This window comes from Mesitornis unicolor, unplaced genomic scaffold (assembly GCF_000695765.1).
Source record: "Mesitornis unicolor isolate BGI_N332 unplaced genomic scaffold, ASM69576v1 scaffold21668, whole genome shotgun sequence".
Classification (NCBI taxonomy): Eukaryota; Metazoa; Chordata; class Aves; order Mesitornithiformes; family Mesitornithidae; genus Mesitornis; species Mesitornis unicolor.
This window is the reverse complement of record NW_010202808.1, coordinates 1-18391: the sequence shown is the minus strand read 5'-3', so window position 1 is coordinate 18391 and position 18391 is coordinate 1. Positions and strand designations below refer to the sequence as shown.

At 58.7% G+C, this 18391-nt stretch overlaps 1 protein-coding gene across 1 annotated transcript in view; it reads right to left on the bottom strand.

Moving 5' to 3' along the window:
* Window positions 1-17462, bottom strand: part of C3 (complement component 3) — an 18465-nt gene extending 1003 nt beyond the window's left edge. Inside the window, exons 1-38 of the mRNA XM_010190517.1 lie at window positions 17277-17462; window positions 16237-16396; window positions 15218-15288; window positions 15043-15137; window positions 14879-14961; window positions 14705-14795; window positions 14348-14450; window positions 14025-14106; window positions 13536-13651; window positions 13203-13349; window positions 12078-12290; window positions 11792-11986; window positions 10894-11055; window positions 10689-10818; window positions 10114-10185; window positions 8862-9068; window positions 8400-8511; window positions 8046-8131; window positions 7580-7719; window positions 7276-7488; window positions 6910-6976; window positions 6451-6537; window positions 6165-6368; window positions 5411-5486; window positions 5173-5332; window positions 4905-5000; window positions 4601-4764; window positions 4337-4490; window positions 3631-3789; window positions 2980-3130; window positions 2775-2826; window positions 2541-2628; window positions 2066-2155; window positions 1513-1618; window positions 1169-1258; window positions 790-876; window positions 456-539; window positions 35-170 (exon numbers count right to left, since the gene is read on the bottom strand). Coding sequence (XP_010188819.1) covers window positions 35-170; window positions 456-539; window positions 790-876; window positions 1169-1258; window positions 1513-1618; window positions 2066-2155; window positions 2541-2628; window positions 2775-2826; window positions 2980-3130; window positions 3631-3789; window positions 4337-4490; window positions 4601-4764; window positions 4905-5000; window positions 5173-5332; window positions 5411-5486; window positions 6165-6368; window positions 6451-6537; window positions 6910-6976; window positions 7276-7488; window positions 7580-7719; window positions 8046-8131; window positions 8400-8511; window positions 8862-9068; window positions 10114-10185; window positions 10689-10818; window positions 10894-11055; window positions 11792-11986; window positions 12078-12290; window positions 13203-13349; window positions 13536-13651; window positions 14025-14106; window positions 14348-14450; window positions 14705-14795; window positions 14879-14961; window positions 15043-15137; window positions 15218-15288; window positions 16237-16396; window positions 17277-17462 — 4715 coding nt within the window. The remainder of the gene's footprint in view (window positions 1-34; window positions 171-455; window positions 540-789; window positions 877-1168; window positions 1259-1512; window positions 1619-2065; window positions 2156-2540; window positions 2629-2774; window positions 2827-2979; window positions 3131-3630; window positions 3790-4336; window positions 4491-4600; window positions 4765-4904; window positions 5001-5172; window positions 5333-5410; window positions 5487-6164; window positions 6369-6450; window positions 6538-6909; window positions 6977-7275; window positions 7489-7579; window positions 7720-8045; window positions 8132-8399; window positions 8512-8861; window positions 9069-10113; window positions 10186-10688; window positions 10819-10893; window positions 11056-11791; window positions 11987-12077; window positions 12291-13202; window positions 13350-13535; window positions 13652-14024; window positions 14107-14347; window positions 14451-14704; window positions 14796-14878; window positions 14962-15042; window positions 15138-15217; window positions 15289-16236; window positions 16397-17276) is intronic.
* Window positions 17463-18391: the final 929 nt, after the last annotated feature.

The following is an 18391-nucleotide window of genomic DNA, read 5'->3' as shown; positions in this document are numbered from 1 at the left end:
CCCCATGTCCGCACACGTGTCCCCGTGTCCCTACCGGCCGCCGGTGACCCACAAGTCGGTGGCCAGCCCCCATAGCAGGTAGTCCTGGCCCATCTGGAGCCTCAGGGAGTCTCGGCACTGCTGGTGGCTCACGAAGGTCCGGTTGCTTCCTGCTGGGTTCTCGTCGGTGCCTGTCCCAGGGGAAAGGACGTGGGTGACATCACTGCCACCCCAACATGACAGGGACACCCACTTGGACATGGCCAGCAATGGGGACTCTCAATCCCCAGGGTGCCAAAGGCATCCTTAGTGGCACCGTCATCAGCCATGGGTGACAACAGACCCTTGGGTGTCCCCAGCACCGTTGGGTGACACCAACCCACTGGGTGTCCCTTCCCAACCAGTGTCCCCAGCCCCAGGTGACCCCCACCATGTCCCTCAGGGTGGCCTTGTACCCCCCCCCGGGGTGCTCATACCCATCTTGATGACAGAGAGGATGGTCATGATGTAGTTGTCGTGGGACGGCGACTGCTCCAATGCCACCAGCTTCACCTTGTACACTGAGGAGGGGACATCATCCTGTCACCCCCACTTCAGGGTGACCTCCCCTTTCCTCCCCATGTCCCTCTACGTCCCCACCCGTCCCTCTTGTCCCTCCATGTCCACCCATGTCCCTCATGTCCTTCTGTGGCCCTTCACGTCCCCATCCACGCCCTTTATGTCACCTCTATGTGCCTCAACTCCCCCCATGACCCCATATCCCTCATTATCCTTCCATGGCCCTATGTCCCCATGTCCCCCCTGTCCCACCGTAGTCAACTCCCGGCTCGCAGGCGCGCTCGATGCGTTGGTTGACAGTTATGGGGACCTCATCCTTCTGCCGCTTGAAGCAGGTTTCTGCGGGGACATGGGGACACAGGGATATGACAATGACAAGGTCTGTTGTGGCACCAACACGTCCCGTCATGGCAGGGACATATGCCACCATAGCAAGGACATGGTGTCATCACAGCCATGACACATCCCGTCACACCAATGGTGTGTCCCACCATGGCCGTGACGTGTCCCAGCATGGCCCGACATGGCCATGGCGTGTCCCATCACAGCCATGACGTGTCCCATCATGGCCATGACGTGTCCCATCACAGCAGGGGTGTTGACCCAGTCTGTCCCCATGTCCTTATGTCACCTTCAGCGCAGCGGCACACGTCCCCATAGCAGATCTTGCTCAGTTGCCCACCGTCCTTGTCCGGGTGGTAGAAACGGGTGCAGCGGTCATCTGTGGGGACACGGGGACATGAGGTGGCAGGGGGACACAGGGAAAGGACCAGTGGGACATGAGGACAGGGTGGGAACATGTGGAGGGGGGTCAGCAGGGGACATGGGGACAGAGGCATGGGGAGATCAGCAGGGACATGGTGGGACAAAGGGACAAGAGAGGACACAGAGGGGACTTCGTGGAAGCAGGGGGCATGGAGGGGAGTGTGGGGACAGAGGGGACCTGAGGGTCACCCAAGGGGACGTGGGACACACCGATCTTGTAGTAGCTGTAGACGGTGACAGCCGCGGGCTGGATCAAGCCCACCCTGAATCGCTGGTGGGCCTTGAAGGAGAAACACTCCTCGGCCTTGTGTGAGACCTGGGGACGGGGACATGGGGACACCATGGGGACAAGGGGATGGCAGTCAACCAGCCCCCAGCCTGGCCCTATCCCCAGCCCCGTTCCCATGATGTCCCTATCCATGACTCGAATCCATCTCGTTGTCCCCACCTTTGTCTCCATCCCTGTCCCAGTCCTGTCCCCACTTCTGTCCCCAATTTTATCCTCATCCCTGTCCCCATCCTCTCCCTGTCCATGTCCCAAACTCCATCCTATGCCCATCCTTGTCCTTTTACACACTCTGTCCCCATCCCTGTCCCACACTGTCCCTGTCCTATCATGTCTTCATCCCCATCCCATCTTGTCCCTGTCCCCATATCTGTCCCATCTTGTCCCCACCTTGTCCTATCTTGTCCTCACCTTGTCCTACCTTGTCCCCATCCCTGTCCCATCTTGTCCCCATCCCCATGTCCCCCATATCCCCACCTTGTCGAGGTAGATGACGAGGTTGCTGCGGTCTGACAGCGCTTGGTCGATCTCATACTTGGAGATGTACCTGTCCACCCCCTCCGTGAGCTGGGGACAAGGACACAGTGACACCGGGGCATGAGGGGACACGTGGGGACATGCAACCGCATTGGGATACAGGGATGAATGGGCACAGGGGCATGCAGGGACACGGTGATGCTGGCCACATGGGACACATGGCCATGGCAGGATGTGGGGGACTTGCAGAGATGTGGGGACACATTGGGACATGGGGACAGTGACACCAGGGGACACATAGCCATGGAGAGATGGCGGTGGCACAGGATTATGGGGACACAGGGACACATGGGGACACAAGGACATGGGGGACACACATGGTGGTTAGGGAGATGTGGGGACACAATGGCACAAAGATGCCAGGCCTTGTGTCTCCCCGATGTGTCCCCATGTGTCCCCATGTCCCCACACTTACCCTCTTCAGGTCCTGGAGATCAGGCGAGAAGCCCGTGAGCATGGAGACGTCGAGGATGGACATGGTGGCATCCACGGTGTCCAGGTACCTGTAGGGACAGGGCTGAGGCCACCTGCCTGCCCCCAACCGCCCTATTGTCCCCAGCATCCCCATCCTTGATGTCCCTGTCCCCAGTATACCCATTGCCATGTCCCCAATGTCCCTGATGTCCCCAGTGTCACCAGCCTGTCCTACCTGGTGCAGATGGTGATCTTGACGGAGCGGATGACGCCCTCCTCTTCCTTGCCTGTGGGGGGACATGGGGACAATGAGGGGACACGGGGGACATCGAAGGGGACATGAGGGACATCCAAGGGGACACGGAGGACACACTTCAAGGACATGGGGAGGGATCTAGGGTGACATAGTGAGGACATGGAGGGGACATGTGGGGACTCACCCATCTTCACATCCTCCACCTGCACCTGCAGGTCGAAGCTGTCGCACTTGTTGTCCTTCTCAGGGACCTTGGCGTTGTAGATAGTCACCACTGTCATTGTCCCCTTGCCTGTGCCCTCGGCTTTCACCGTGAAGTCCTCATTCAACTTGGTCTGTGGGGAGAGGGGACATTGAGGAGGGACAGGGATGTCCCCTGGGAGGGACATGGAAGGGACGGGAGCATGCCAGAATGTAGAAGGAACAGGGACATCCCAGGATATGGAGGGGGCGATGGGGTTGCAAGACACAAAGGGACATGGAGGGGACAAGGACATGGAGGGTCATGAAGGGAACAGGGACATTCCAGGACACAGCAAGGGAGGGGACAAGAGGAGCCAGGGACATGGCAGGGACATGGAGGGACATTCCAAGCCTTGGAAGGACACAGAGAGGACATGGAGGGGACATGGAAGGAACACGGGCAGCAGAGGCCATAGCGATGGGACAAGGTTGTCCTGGGACACGAAGAGACACAGAAGGGACAGGGACATCCCATGGACAGCAACAGCAGGGAGATGCATCCCCATGGTCCTGACGGTGACGGTGACAAGGGTGACAGGGTGACAAGGGTGACAGGGTGACAAGGGCGACAGGGTGACAAGGGCATGGGTACCTCGGCGGAGCGCGACACCAGGGCGTTTCTGTTCTCGATGCGGTAGGTGATGGCGTTGGCGCGGCGCGGCAGCAGCACCGACACGTCGAGGTTGAGATCCAGCTGCCGTGGAGTCATCACCTGGTACTGGGCCAGGGCTTGGAATACCAGGATGGTGGCCTGCAGGGACACCAGTGTCACCAAGGCTTGAGGACACCGTCTGGAGCATCCCCAAAACCTCCTGGGTGGTCCTGAGCCCAAGGTGACCCCAAGTCCTGGGACCACTTGATGTCACCTGGAACATACCCTTGGGGGTCTTATGGAGTAAAGGTGTCCCTGAGGGGCAGGACATGTCCCTGAGGTGTCCCCAGGGACTATGGTGTCCCCAAGGGACTACGGTGTCCCCAAGGGACAGGTCTTTTGGGTTTTCCAAAGCCCTTGTGATCCCATAGGACCATGGGTGTTCCCCAAGGACGTGCCACGTCCCTGGGGGTCCCAAGGGCCCTGAGGTGACCCCCAAGCCCTGTGGGGTCCCCCAATGCCTTCAGGGTCCCATGGGGCCAGAGATGTCCCCCAAGAGATGTACCATGTCCCCAGAGTCCCCAGCGCTATGAGGTGGCACCTCAACCTCCAAAAAAGCCCTCAATCCCTATGTCCCTGTCCCCCTTCCCCATGGCAGCGGGGGCCAGGACAGCACCCATGGGTGCCAGGGGTTTTCGTAGCCCACCTGAGTGGATCCGTAGCCACCTCCAAAGTAGTTCTGCTGGGCAAGCCAGCGGGCCACCGGTCCCGTCAGCTCCGGCTTCTCCATCTGCAGCAAGGCCAGCAAGGCGTAGGACGTCCCCTCGATGTTGTAGGTGTGGGCGTTGCGTTCCTCCCAGCTTCTGCCCCCTGGGGTGACACCGGTCCCTCAGCACCCTCCGGGGGTGATTTCTCCCACCCCCATAATCACCTCTTCCCCCCTCACCCCAGTTTTTTGTCCTCCCCCCACAGTGAGACATCACCTTTGGAAAACTTCATGAGAACTTTCTCGCTCTTGAGTTTCCCCGTCAAGGCCAAGGCGTAGGAGGTCAGGGCCACCGTGTAGGGCCGGGTCAGCGACTGGTACCTCCGGGCAAGGTAATCGGCGGCTTTGGTGATGCTCCCATCCAAGCTCTGGGCAGAAATGGTGCTAAGTTTGGATTTTCAGGTGGCTGCTATAAGGGTTGGGCACCTCATCTTGAAGCACTGTTCTATGAGACAGATGCCCCTTGTGTCCCCTCTCCCCATGTTGGGTTGAGGACCAGGCCACTCACGTTGACGTGGTTCTTGCAGACCTCCCGGGCCTCCTGCAGCGCGACGAGGACAAAGGCTGTCAGCGACACCTCGGGCTCGGCACCTTGGTAGCCTCCCTATGTGACAAAATCGAGGGAGAACCCCTCAGGATCGTGGTTTTCACAGCAATGTCCACCCAACACACATCCCTGTCACCTAATGCAGTCCTTTCCCCACAGTTCAGTCCAAAATCCTCGAGCCAACAGGGCTCTGGTCACCATCAGGGACAGGGTTTGGGTCCCTCCATACCACCATCTCCTTATGGATGACCGGAGCATCTTCTTGGAAAATCCCATCTGGCTTCTGCTTCTCCAGGATGAGCCATTTCACGGCACCGCAAATCACCTCGAGCTCGATGTCTACCAGGTTGATGGCCAGGGCAAAGACTTTGGTCACATAGGCTGTCAACCTGGGGGACAGGAGGACCTTGGTGTCATGGCCAACCCTGTCACCCGGACCCGTGTGGTGGTGGCAACGTGGCTCTCACCAGGTGCTTGATTGGCGGTTCTGGAAGACGGCAAAGGAGCTGTCAGGCTTCCGGAAAGCAAGTTGTTGGGTGTAACCTGGTGAGGAGGTGGTGGTTGGACAACACAGGGAGCAACCAGAGGTGGCTTCAGGCCACCAAACACCTTCAGCCACTGGTCAACACAAGGAGCACCCAGAGGTGGCTTCAGGCCACCAATGCCCTCCAATCATTGGCCAAGACAAGAACATCCAACCAAGCTGAGGGAGCTTCAGGCCACCAATGCCCTCCAACCATTGGCCAACACGAGGAACACCCAGTCAAGTTGAGGTGGCTTCAGGCCACCAATGCCCTCCAATCATTGGCCAAGACAAGAACATCCAACCAAGCTGAGGGAGCTTCAGGCCACCAATTCCTTCCAACCATTGGCCAACATAAGGAGCACCCAGTCAAGTTGAGGTGGCTTCAGGCCACCAATGCCCTCCAGCCATTGGCCAACACAAGGAGCACCCGGAGATGGCTTCAGGCCACCAGTGCCCTCCAGCCATTGGCCAACACAAGGAGCACTCAGTCAAGCTGAGGTGGCTTCAGGCCACCAACCCAATCTGGAGCACACTCCAGTGCAAACCAGTAGCTCTAGAAATCGCCAAACTGGTAGCGCCCAACCCACGTCTTCTCCAAAGGCACAAGTTTCTTCGGTACCTTGGATGATGGCAACATTTTGCCCCCCAGGAGAAGAAACCAGGGGGTGCTCCCACCCTTTGGGGGATGCTCCTACCCTTTTTGATCAAGTTGATGGCCTCAGTGCGGCGGTCAATCCCGAAGCTTTCCCACTGCAACGTGCTGTCCAGGTAGTGGGTGGCAATGACGGTGGGCGTCATCCCGATCATGTTCTGCTCCCCACAGCCCGCCGGCGTCACGATGAGGTGCTTCAGCTTGCTCCCATCTATGGCTTTCTCCACCATGATGGACACGGGGTTGCCTGGACCAGAAGAAGGGGAGACGTCAAGCCAGGAGTGTCCCCACTCTGCTGCTAGTTTGTACCCGTGTGTGTCTCTTCCCACCTTGGATGCTGACTTTGGTCTCCGACTCCGTGTTGGGGACAATGTCAGAGATGTTTGCTGCCCTCACCTTCTCCTCCTGTACACCATCTGTGGGGCAGAGAGGCCAGGATGGAGATAGGCATCCCTAAGGATGTCCCTTGTCCTTCAAGGTGCTCCAAAATCATACCAGGATGTCCCTTCTCCCTCAAGATGCCCCAGCTCCATAGAAGGATGTCCCTTGTGCCCAAGGATGTCCCAGGCCCACAGCAGGACACCCCTCATTCCCTGAGATGCCCCAGCTCCATAGTAGGATGTCCGTTGTCCCCCAGGATGCCCCTGGGGTATTGATGGTCCATCCTTCATGCCCCAAGATGTTCCACAGCAGTGTTTCTCTTATTCCCCAAGATGCCCCAAATCCTCCCCTCAGTGGGGCATCCCTGTGGGGCTGAGACTTCCCCAAGACCAATGGAGACCACTCACTGACTCCCTTGTTCTTCGGGTCCAGCTCAACTATCTTCACCGTCTTCTCCAACCTCATCCCTTCGGGCTGCAGAGGTGAGAGACTAATGCTTAAAGTTGGGTTGGGCTTGGGTCTTCCCCTTCCCAACCTCTCTGGGTTGTCCAGGAAAGGTGTCCCAGTGTAAACCAGCACCCCCAGCTCATGAGCCAAACTGGGAGAGCCCCAGGAGACCACACTTGAGCATCCTGGGGGAAAGCATCTTTCATCCCTGGGTACCAACACCAGGATGAATGTGGAGATAAGGATGTCACAAGGATACCATGCTGGGGACATGGCAGGGCTGGAGGTGGCACCATGTGGTGCCACGAGCACCAATGGCCACTCACCACAACTTTGAGCTTCTTCTTGACGCCGTCAGCCACGTATTTGTTCCGGACGGCCGCCTTCACCTCCACCTCGTGCAGCCCCAGCTGCAAGGGCACGATGACGAAGGGCACGGCCCACGACGACTGAGGTTTCAGCTTGAGGATCTGCTGGTAGCGCGTCTTGGAGGTGGAGGCGCTGCACAAGGCTGGGTTGTACATCAGCTCCACGCGCACCTGCGGGGCACCGAGATGTTGGCCGTGGGGTTCAGGTGGCCACAGACTGCCTCCCTTCTCCCAGAAGCCCACGGGTGAGTCCCCTGCCAACCGTGATTTCGCTGGTCCAGTAGTTGTAGAGGATGGCACGGATCTCCACCTGCTCGTTCCTCACCACAGAGTAGGGCAGGCGCAGGTCGATGAAGAAGTCCTTCATCACCGTGATCTCATAGGGGTCAGCCACGCACAGCCCTGCGGGGTGACCCACGAGGACATGAGGGTCAGGTTTATGTGCTTACTGGGCCCCTCACGTCACAGGGACATCATCAGGGCTTTCAGAGATCCCTCAAGTCCCATGGAGTCCTCTCAAGGTTTAGGGGATCCCTCAAGTCCCATGGAGTCCTCTCAAGGTTTAGGGCATCCCTCAAGTCCCATGGAGCTCTCCTAAGATTTAGGGCATCCCTCAAGTCCCATGGAGCTCTTCCAAGGTTTAGGGGATCCCTCAAATCCCAGGGACCATCCCCAAGGTTTGGTGACTCCTTTGAACCCCAGGGCCACCTCTATACTCCATCACGTACCCTTGGTCGGTGAGAGGCTGATGGCCAGGACCTCCCAGGTGGTGATGGAGTCCTTCAGGTACACAGGTAGAGTCTTTGAGGAGATTCTGGAGAGGATGGGAATGGCCAAGGGGGTCATAACTGCCCTCAAAGTGGTCCCCAGGGGGGTGTAGATGGCCCCTGAGCTGGACCAAGGTGTCATAGCTGGTCTCAAGGCAGCACCAGGGGGTCAGGAATGGCCTTTGTATGGTCTTGGGGACCACCGTGGTCTCCAGACTGGGCAAGGCAGTGTCCAGAGCTGGACAAGGAGGAGGTCATGGTCCCCAAGTTGCGTCATGGGGTGGAAGGGTGTTGGGGCAAGAACACAGGGCTCACCCCAGATCATTGGGCTGCTCCGTCAGCGGCTCCACCTGCCACAGCCAGCTCTCCGGGAAGAGGCTCCGTGAAGTGATATCCTCGTCGGAGAGGAAGACGTTTTCCTCCTCGCCTGGGGGTGGTGGGTGGAGGTGGTGTCCTTCTCTCGACCGTGGCCTCAGGGCCCCAGTCCCTGAGTGGAGCCAGTATGACCCCAAGCACCACCCTTGCTTTGTCCAAGTTTCTCCAGGCATCACCCAACTTTCACCCAAGAATTGCCCAAAATTCACCCAAGCGTTGCACAAAGTTCACCCAAGTGTTGCCCAAAATTCACCCACGTATTGGCCAAAATTCATCCAAGTATTGGCCAAAATTCACCCAAGTATTGCCCAAGGACATTGCAAGCAACACCCAAGGTTCACCTGACCTTCACCCAAGCATCACCCAAGCATCACCCAACCGCCAACCCCACCATTGCCCAGCACTTGCTTCGAGCCAACTGCAGGTGGAAATTGCGCTGCTTCTGGTCGCGGATGCCCTTGATGTACTTGCAGCAGTCGAGGAAGGCGCGGACGCAGGTTTCCCCATCCTGGATGTAGGTGGTGCGATGCTCGCAGCTGTGGCCCATGGGGTTCTCCTTCATGCCATCCTCACAACACTTGCGCAGCAACTTGTCCGTGTATTCAGCCACTGCCGGCACCAAGGAGCCCAACTGGTACCCAGTCCCAAAGCCCCTGGCTTGAGGGACATGGGACGTTCTGGTGTCCTTTGGGATATGGGGTGCTGTGGTGTCATCAGGGATGTGGGACACTCTGGTGTCCCTCAGGGACTTGGGATGCTGGTGTTGATTGGTACATGGGATGCTGTGGTAGCACCAGGGACATGGGTTGCTCTGGTGTCCCTCAGGGACATGGGACATTGGTATTGATTGGGACATGGGACATTGGTAATGACTGGGACATGAGATGCTCTGGTATCCCTCAGGGACTTAGGACACTGGTGTTGTCTGGGACATGGGATGCTCTGGCGTCCCTCAGGAACATGGGACATTGATATTGATTGGGACATGGGATGTTCTGGTATCCCTCAGGGACTTAGGACACTGGTGTTGTTTGGGACATGGGATGCTCTGGCATCCCTCAGGGACATGGGACATTGGTATTGATTGGGACATGGGATGCTCTGGTATCCCTCAGGGACTTAGGACACTGGTGTTGTTTGGGACATGGGATGCTCTGGTATCCCTCAGGGACTTAGGACACTGGTGTTGTTTGGGACATGGGATGCTCTGGTATCCCTCAGGGACTTAGGACACTGGTGTTGTTTGGGACATGGGATGCTCTGGTATCCCTCAGGGACTTAGGACACTGGTGTTGTTTGGGACATGGGATGCTCTGGTATCCCTCAGGGACTTAGGACACCGGTGTTGTTTGGGACATGGGATGCTCTGGTGTCCCTCAGGAACCTGGGGCGCTGGTGTTGATTGAGACATGGGATGCTTTGGTAGCACCGGGGACATGGGATGTCCTGATGTCCCTTGAGGACATGGGACACTTTGGCATCTTCAGGAACATAGGACACTCTGGTGACCCTCAGGAACATGGGATGAGGGTACTGATTAGGATATGGGATGCTCTGGTGTCCCTAAGGGACCTGGGACACCTTGGCATCTTCAGGGACATAGGACACCAGAGTGGGGGACATGGGGACATGGGATGCTGCCAGTGCCACCTACTCTTGTTGCCTTTGTACTCAATGAGCTGCAGGGAGCGGCGCTTGCGTTTTGCGGGCTGGGGACACTGGACCTCTGGGGACAGAGAGGACACAAGTCAGGACCCCACGGTGTCACAACTCCAAACCCAGGTGTCATTTCCCCTTGACGTCAATTGTCACATCCCAAAGCTTAGGGGACACATCCCCTATCCCTGACGTATCACACTCCCCCATCCTTGAAGTGTCACATCCCCAAGGTGTCACCTACCCCATCCCCAAGGTGCCACCTACCTCATCCCCAAGGTGCCACCTGCCCCATACCCAAGGTGTCACCTACCCCATCCCCAAGGTGCCACCTACCCCATACCCAAGGTGTCACCTACTTCATCCCCAAGGTGCCACCTACTCCATCCCCAAGGTGCCACCTATTCCATCCCCAAGGTGCCACCTACTCCATCCCCAAGGTGTCACCTACCCCATACCTAAGGTGTCACCTACTCCAACCCCAAGGTGCCACCTACTCCATCCCCAAGGTGCCACCTACCCCATCCCCAAGGTGTCACCCCAGGTTGTCCCAGTCCCCAATGTGTCCCCTACCCCCTCGCGGTGGCGTGGTGATCTTCACGCTGGTGACCAGGCTGAGGCCAGCATCAGCAAAGACACCCACGTTGTCCCTCCCGCTGCCCGGGGTGCAGGCGATGTCACTCTTCTCCACCGTGTCCCAAACCTGTGGCCAATGGGACAGCCATGACAGCCACTGCTGTCACCCGGGGACAATGGGGACGGGGATCCGGGCACTCACCTTGGACTGGGTGAGCTTGTTCTTCTTGTTGAGGACGTAGACACCCTTATCCACAGCCACCAACCCCACATGGGCTTGGTGGTCACCCTCGATGCGCAGCCGCATGGGTGTCCCTGGTTCGTGCACCCGGTTGTCGGCCTCTGTTGCTCCCTTCACCACCAGCTGCCACGGGGACATGGGACAGGGAGGGGTCATGTCCACAGGATGCCCAAAAAAATATCTTCACCTCAACCCCACAGGGTGCTGGAGTCTTCCAGGGGTAGCTGATGGCTGTGTGTCAATGGGGCACCTGGGCCACCCAAGTCCCACCATGAGATGCCCAAGCCCCTCATGGACTGTTCAAACCACTTAAGTGCCACCCAATCTTCATCATGGGCCACCCAACTCCTTTCATGGGCCACCCAAGCCTGGCCATGAGATGCCCAAGCTCCTCATGAACTATCCAAACCCCTTCAGTGCCACTCGGTCTCCATCGTGGACCACCCAACTCCTTTCATGGGCCACTCAAGCCCTTCATGGACTATTCAAGCCACTTAAGTGCCACTCAGTCTCCATTGTGGGCTACCCTAGTCCCACCATGAGATGCCCAAGCCCCTCATGGACTATCCAAACCACTTAAGTGCCACCCAATCTCCATCATGGGCCACCCAACTCCTTTCATGGGCCACCCAAGCCCTTCATGGACTATTCAAACCACTTAAGTGCCACTCAGTCTCCATTGTGGGCTACCCAAGTCCCACCATGAGATGCCCAAGCCCCTCATGGACTATCCAAACCACTTAAGAGCCACCCAATCTCTCCATCATGGGCCAACCAAGGGCCACTTAAACCACTTCCAAGGCCCAGTCAATACCCCCATGGACCCCTCCAGCCCCTGGGACAGTGGGGACACACTCACGGTGCCCATGCAAGTGTCCTTGACGTCAACCCAGACGGAGTCAGCAACGATCTCACCAGGCATCACGTAGTAGTAGGCCACGAAGCGGAAGGAGGGGATGAGCTCGGCCGTCACCGGCAGTGACATGGTGACCAGGCTCTGGCCAGCCTCGTGCTTCTGTCGCCCCACGTGGATGATGCGCCCCTTGCTCATGATCTGGGCAAAGAGAGGCAGGGTTGGTGGGCACCTGGACACCTATGTCCTCAAGATGGGACACAGTTGGTTGGCAGAGGCCAAGCGCACTCACCAGGTAGGTGAAGTAGGGGACGGAGTCGCGGACGGCGTTGCTGTTGCTCTTGATGTGGAAGTTGACAGGGAGGTTTTCCCCAGGCTGCACCTCGGTGGCCCCCACGGCCAAGTGGAGGAAGTTGCTGGAGCCACCTTGGCTGCGGTAAGCTTCGGCCGTCATCTGCCGGGAGGCCTGGCGGTCGGGAGGCAAGCCGGGTTGGTTCGTCCGCACCTGCAACACAGGGGACAAAGTGGCCTTGGTCAACAGGGAGAGGTGTGGACGTGGGCAGGGGTCATCATGGAGGTCCTGGCTGTCCTGGTCCTTGGTCAATGGTGGTCATCTCCTTGGTCAACCTGATCGTTGCTGATACCCGACGCGTCTCGGCCACTCCAGCCAATGCAGCCACCTTGGTCACCCTGACCTTGGCCATGCCAATTCTTGGCCACTGGTGACCCATGCTGACCCTGACTGCAGGCCACCATGGGCAACTTGGCCACCATAGACAACTTGGCTACCATGGGCAACTTGGCCACCATGGACAACTTGGCCACCATAGACAACTTGGCCACCATGGCCACCATAGACAACTTGGCTACCATGGGCAACTTGGCCACCATAGACAACTTGGCTACCATGGGCAACTTGGCCACCATAGACAACTTGGCCACCATGGACAGCTTGGCCACCATGGACATCTCCACCAGTCTCCTTGGCACTGGCCATCCTGATTCTTGAGCACCCTAGATGTCTTGGTCAACCCAATTGTGTTGGCCACCATGGTCCTCCTGACACCAGCCATACTGCTCCTTGGTCAACGGTGACCAGGATAGCCCTGGTCATTGGCCACTTGGGACATCTTGATCACCACAGTCATCTCGGCCGTGCTGGTCACCCTCACCTTGGCCATCCTGGTCCTTGGTTAATGGTGATCGAGGTGGTCCTGACCCTTGGCCACCATGGATGTCCAGGCTATTCTGGTCCCGTGATCCTGCTGCCCTGGCCCTTGGTCAATTGTGACCACGGTGGTCCTTGGTCACCCTGGACACCTCAGTTGTCTCAGCAACCCCAATGCCCTGGTCACTTCAACCACTGTCCCCAGTCACTGTGGCCACCCCAGTTCCAAGGCCACCCCAGTGGACTCACAGTGATGGGGACCGTGTCCTTGTTGGCTGGCATGTTGAGGACCAGCTTGGCTGTGCCATCGCGCTGGGTGGAGACGAGACCCTGGAAGTTATCGGCCTTGACGGTGACACGCGAAGCCGGAGACTCATCTGGGTTAGTGACGTAGACCTGATGTGGTGTGACATGAGGACATTACACGGGGATGTGGCATGAGGGACACGTCACCTGGTGCCATCCCAGTGACACAGGGACAGACCGCGGTCCCCAGGCCCTCTCCAGGTGACTCAGTGATATGACATGGGCTTCTGGGCCAATGCCACCGCTGTCCCCATCTCTGTCCCCAGATGCCATTACCATCAGATCGAAGGGCATCCCCGGCTTGAAGTACTTGGGGGTGCGGGTGAAGTGGATGGTGTAGGGGGATGTCACGATGCGGATGCCAGTGCGCTGCGCCTCCACCATGTCACTGCCTGCAGTGGCCACGGGAATGGCCGTGTCACCCATTGCCAGGACACAGCTCCCAGTCACCCCCAGGGACAGCCTTGGCTGACCTTGGGTGGCCCCAGATGTCCCCATCCTCTCTGTCCTCAACCTTACATCTCCCCATCCTTTGATGTCCCCAACCCCACATGTCCCCATCCTTTGCCATCCTCAACCCTATGTCCCCAGCCCCCCATGTCACTGCTGTCCCCATCCCCCTGTGTCCCCACATGTCTCTGGGTGTCCTCCCACCTACCCAAGTTCTTGAAGACTGTGACAGAGACATACAGCCCGTGGCCTCGCATGTCCCTGCCATCCCTGTCCCCCCAAGTCCTCCGTGTCCCCTGCAATCCCCCTGCACACCTGACTCAGTGAGGACGGTGACAGAGACGTAGAGCGAGTGTCCTGCCGAACCGCTGCCGCAGCAGGGCCATGGGCAGCACGGCTTCCCCGTCCCCATCCGTCACCTGCAGTGTGGTGTTAGTGGGACAGGGGACAGCCACGGGGACCAAGGTGGGGACAGGGATGGGAATGGGGACAGGTAGGGGATGACAGGGCTCAGTATGAGACAGGGATGTGGGCAGGGGTAAGGATGTGGGTGACAGGGTTCAGCAAGTGACAGCTCAACAGAGACAAGGGATGGGGACAGGGACAAGGGATGGGGACAGGGACAAGGACAGGGTCACCTGGACACGCTTCAGGGACTGGGGGATGCTCTTCTTCTCATCATCCACCATAACGCCGAAGAGGACGAAGGCTGTCCCCTGCAGGCGCTTCCCATACAGGTATCTGTGGGCAAGCCACCACCGTCACCGTCAACCCCTGTCCCCATGTCCCCATCACACCCACATCACTGTCACCCCCTGTCCCCATCATCCCATTTTCCCGCGTCCCCATCGCTCCCAAACCTCTCACTTTGCACCCATGCCACTCCCTCAACCCCTGGGGACTTTGCATAGGAGCAGAGCAGCAATGTCACCCCACATCATCACCCATGGAGGCTTGACTCCCAAAAATGAGCAGTTTTGGGGTTCCCATCCCACCTGGCTGTGATGGACACCCGGAAATCCTCCTCCCGGTCAATGTAGAGGAACTTCTCCTCCGGCTCCAGGACCACCTCAAAGCTTGGTAGCACTGTGGGGTGGGGACACCCAATGGCACCCAGGACAGACACAAGGGACCCAGGTGTCTGGGGTCCCACCCCCACCCCACCTTACCATACTCCTTGACTTCAAATTGGGTGCTGAAGACCTTTTCTGGTGAGTCTTCAAATTTGGCCATTATCGTCCATGTCCCCAGGCTGGAAAAGGTGGGGGACAAGGTGAGGGGACAAGCCCAGGGCCACGGATGTCCCCAAGTCACCCTGGGAGGTGACACCCACCTGACAACATCGGGCAGTGGGTGGTTGAGGGAGTAGATGCCGGTCTTCATCGGCGAGGACACGGGCACTTGCTTGACGATGACATTATCTGGTGTCTGAAGGGACATGGAGTGGTTGGGGACAGTGGCATGGGTGACCGTGTCCCTATGTCCCTATGTCCCCAGTGGGCACCCACCTTGACCTCCACGACCACCGTCTTGGGCGCTGGCTCCATGAGGTGGCCCAGAGCAAAGAGGCGGCAGAGCACTGGGAAGGGACAGTGGGGATGAGGTGAGCAGGGGTGGTGTGGGGACACCCAAAAATGTGTGCTGGACCCCAAAATGGGTCCTGGGTCCCAGTGGAGGTGCCAGGACAATGTCCCCAAATGGGTGCTGAACCCAACACCCCCAGATCACACCAAGACCCCAAGACACCATGGAGGGGACCCAACACCCCAAGGTGCCACCCCAGCACCCCAAGATGCTGTGGAGGGGACCCAAGACCCCCAGATCATACCAAGACCCCAAGACACCATGGAGGGAACCCAACACCCCAAAGTGCCGCCAAGACCCCAAAGTGCCACCAAGACCCCAAGGTGCTGTACAGGAGATCCAACAGTTCAAATGCCATGGAAGGGACCCAACACCCCAAGGTGCCACCACAGCACCCCAAGATGCTGTGGAGGGGACCCAAGACCCCCAGATCATACCAAGACCCCAAGACACCATGGAGGGGACCCAAAACCTCAAGGTGTCACCACAGCACCCCAAGATGCCGTGGAGGGGACCCAACACCCCAAGGTGCCACCAAGACCTCAAGATGGCATGGAGGGGACCCAAGACCCCCAGATCACACCAAGACCCCACTACACCATGGAGGGCATCCAACACCCCAAGGTGCCACCACAGCACCCCAAGATGCCATGGAGGGGACCCAAGACCCCCAGATCACACCAAGACCCCAAGACACCATGGAGGGGACCCAAAACCTCAAGGTGCCACCAAGACCCCACTACACCATGGAGGGGATCCAACACCCCAAGGTGCCACCACAGCACCCCAAGGTGCTGTGGAGAGGACCCAAGACCCCAGATGCCACCAGGACCCCAAGATGCTGTTGAGGAGACTCAACACTTCAAGATGCCATGGAGGGGACCCAACACCCTAAGATGCCACCACAGCACCCCAAGGTGCCATGGTGACACCCAGGACACACCAGTGGAGCCAGGGGTGTAGATGGGCTTGTCGGTCTGCAGGAAGATGTGGCCGCTGTGGAGTGACACCAGCAGCACCTTCTCCAGCGTCGTCTGGCCCACCCGCGCCGTCACCGAGACAAACTGCTTCCCCTCTGCCTGTGGCAGTGCCTTGGCCGACACCTGCGGGGACAGAGGACACCAGGTGGCACCTGCACCACGGGGACAGGGCAGGGACACCAGGTGGCACCCGTGTCCAGGAAACAGGGCTGAGGATGCAGGGTGACAGTACCCAAGAAATTCAGAGTGGCCATCGTCAAAGACAGAGGGGTGGCCATCCTCTAATCATAGGGTGACCATCTCCAAGGACCTCAGGGTCACTGTACCCAAAGAGGTGACCACCCCATAGACCCATCAGTGGCCATCCTCTTAGGGTGACCATCTCCAAGGACCTCAGGGTCACTGTACCCAAAGAGGTGACCACCCCATAGACCCATCAGTGGCCATCCTCTTAGGGTGACCATCTCCAAGGACCTGGGGGTGACCATCCCCAAAGAGGTGACCACCCCATAGACCAACCAGAGGCCGTCCTCTTTAGGGTGACCATCTCCAAGGACCTCAGGGTCACTGTCCCCAGGGAGGTGACCACCCCATAGACCCATCAGTGGCCTTTCTCTTAGAGTGACCATCTCCAAGGACCCCAGGGACACTGTCCCCAGAGAGGTGACCACCCCATAGACCCATCAGTGGCCTTTCTCTTCGGGTGACCATCTCCAAGGACCTGGGGGTGACAGTCCCCAAAGAGGTGACCACCCCCATGGACCCGCAGGTGGCCCCCCTGTAGCCATACAGTGACCATCTCCAAGGTTCTCATTGCCTCCAAGGACGTGGGGTGACATCCCCAAAGACCCCCTGCAGACCAAGCCCCCCTAGGTGTCCCACCAGCCCCATGGAGATTCTCTACCACCTCCTATAGGGTTGAGCCCCATGTGCCACCCTCCTCGGGGCGGTCTGGGGCAGTGACCGGCCGGGAGGTGACCCGGGTGGCGGGGTGGTGACATACCTTGATGGTGGTGGTGGCCAACATGCCCTCGGCGGGGCTCAGTGGCACACGGATCTGGTAGAGCACGTGGCGCTTGAGGGGAAAGTCCTGCACCAGGAGGGTGGCCTCGGTGGCGGTGGCCAACCCCGGCGCCTCCAGCACCACCCGCTCCTCTGTCTCCAGCCGCAGCACCGCTGGTGTCACCATTGTCACCCTGGGGACACCGGCCGTCATTGGGGGGAGGTGGGAGCTGTCATGGGGTGTCCCAGAGTACCCTGGGGACCTCACAGTGCCTGAAAGCCTCCCAGTCTGTCCCCATAGCACCTTGGGGACACCCTGGCACCCCTTGATCTGCCCCATGGGCCTCAAGCAACCCAATAGCCTCCCATTGCATGCACACAAATATCTCCTCATTACACCCCAATTTCCCCCATTGCACCCAAATATCTCCCTATTACACCCCAGTTTCCCCATTGCACCCCAATTTCCCCCATTGCACCCAAATATCTCCCCATTACACCCTAATGTCCCCCATTGCACCCCAATTTCCCCCATTGCACCCCAATTTGCCCCGGTTGCACCTCAATATCACCATTGCACCCCAGTATCCCCCCATTGCACACCAATATCCCCCCATTGCACCCCAATTTAACACATTGAACTCCAATTTCCCCCAGTTGCACCTCAATTTCCCCATTGCACCCCAGTATCCCCCACTACACCCCAATTTCCCTCCACTGCACCCCAGTATCTCCCCATTGCACCCCAGTATCCCCCCATTGCCCTCCAGCTCCCATCTGGAAAGGGAGCTCTTATCTAGGGTGGGGGTCATGGTCCAGAGGATTCTGGGTAGGTTGGGGGTCACTGGCAGAGGGGGTCTCAGTTAGGGTGAGGGTCCCAGACTGCAGGATTCTGGCTTAGGGGGTCCCAGATACTGGAGTGGAGGGGTCCTGGCCTTGGGGCTCCATCTAGGGCAGGGGGTCTTGGTTGGGGAGGGGGTCCCTGCTATGAGGATCCTATGGGTGGGGGGTCCCATGGGTGCAGGGTGGATCCTGGGTGGAGATCCCATGGGTCCAGGGGGTTCCAGAAGAGGGGATCCAATGGGTTGGGGGGGGGGTCTCATAGGGGATCCTGGG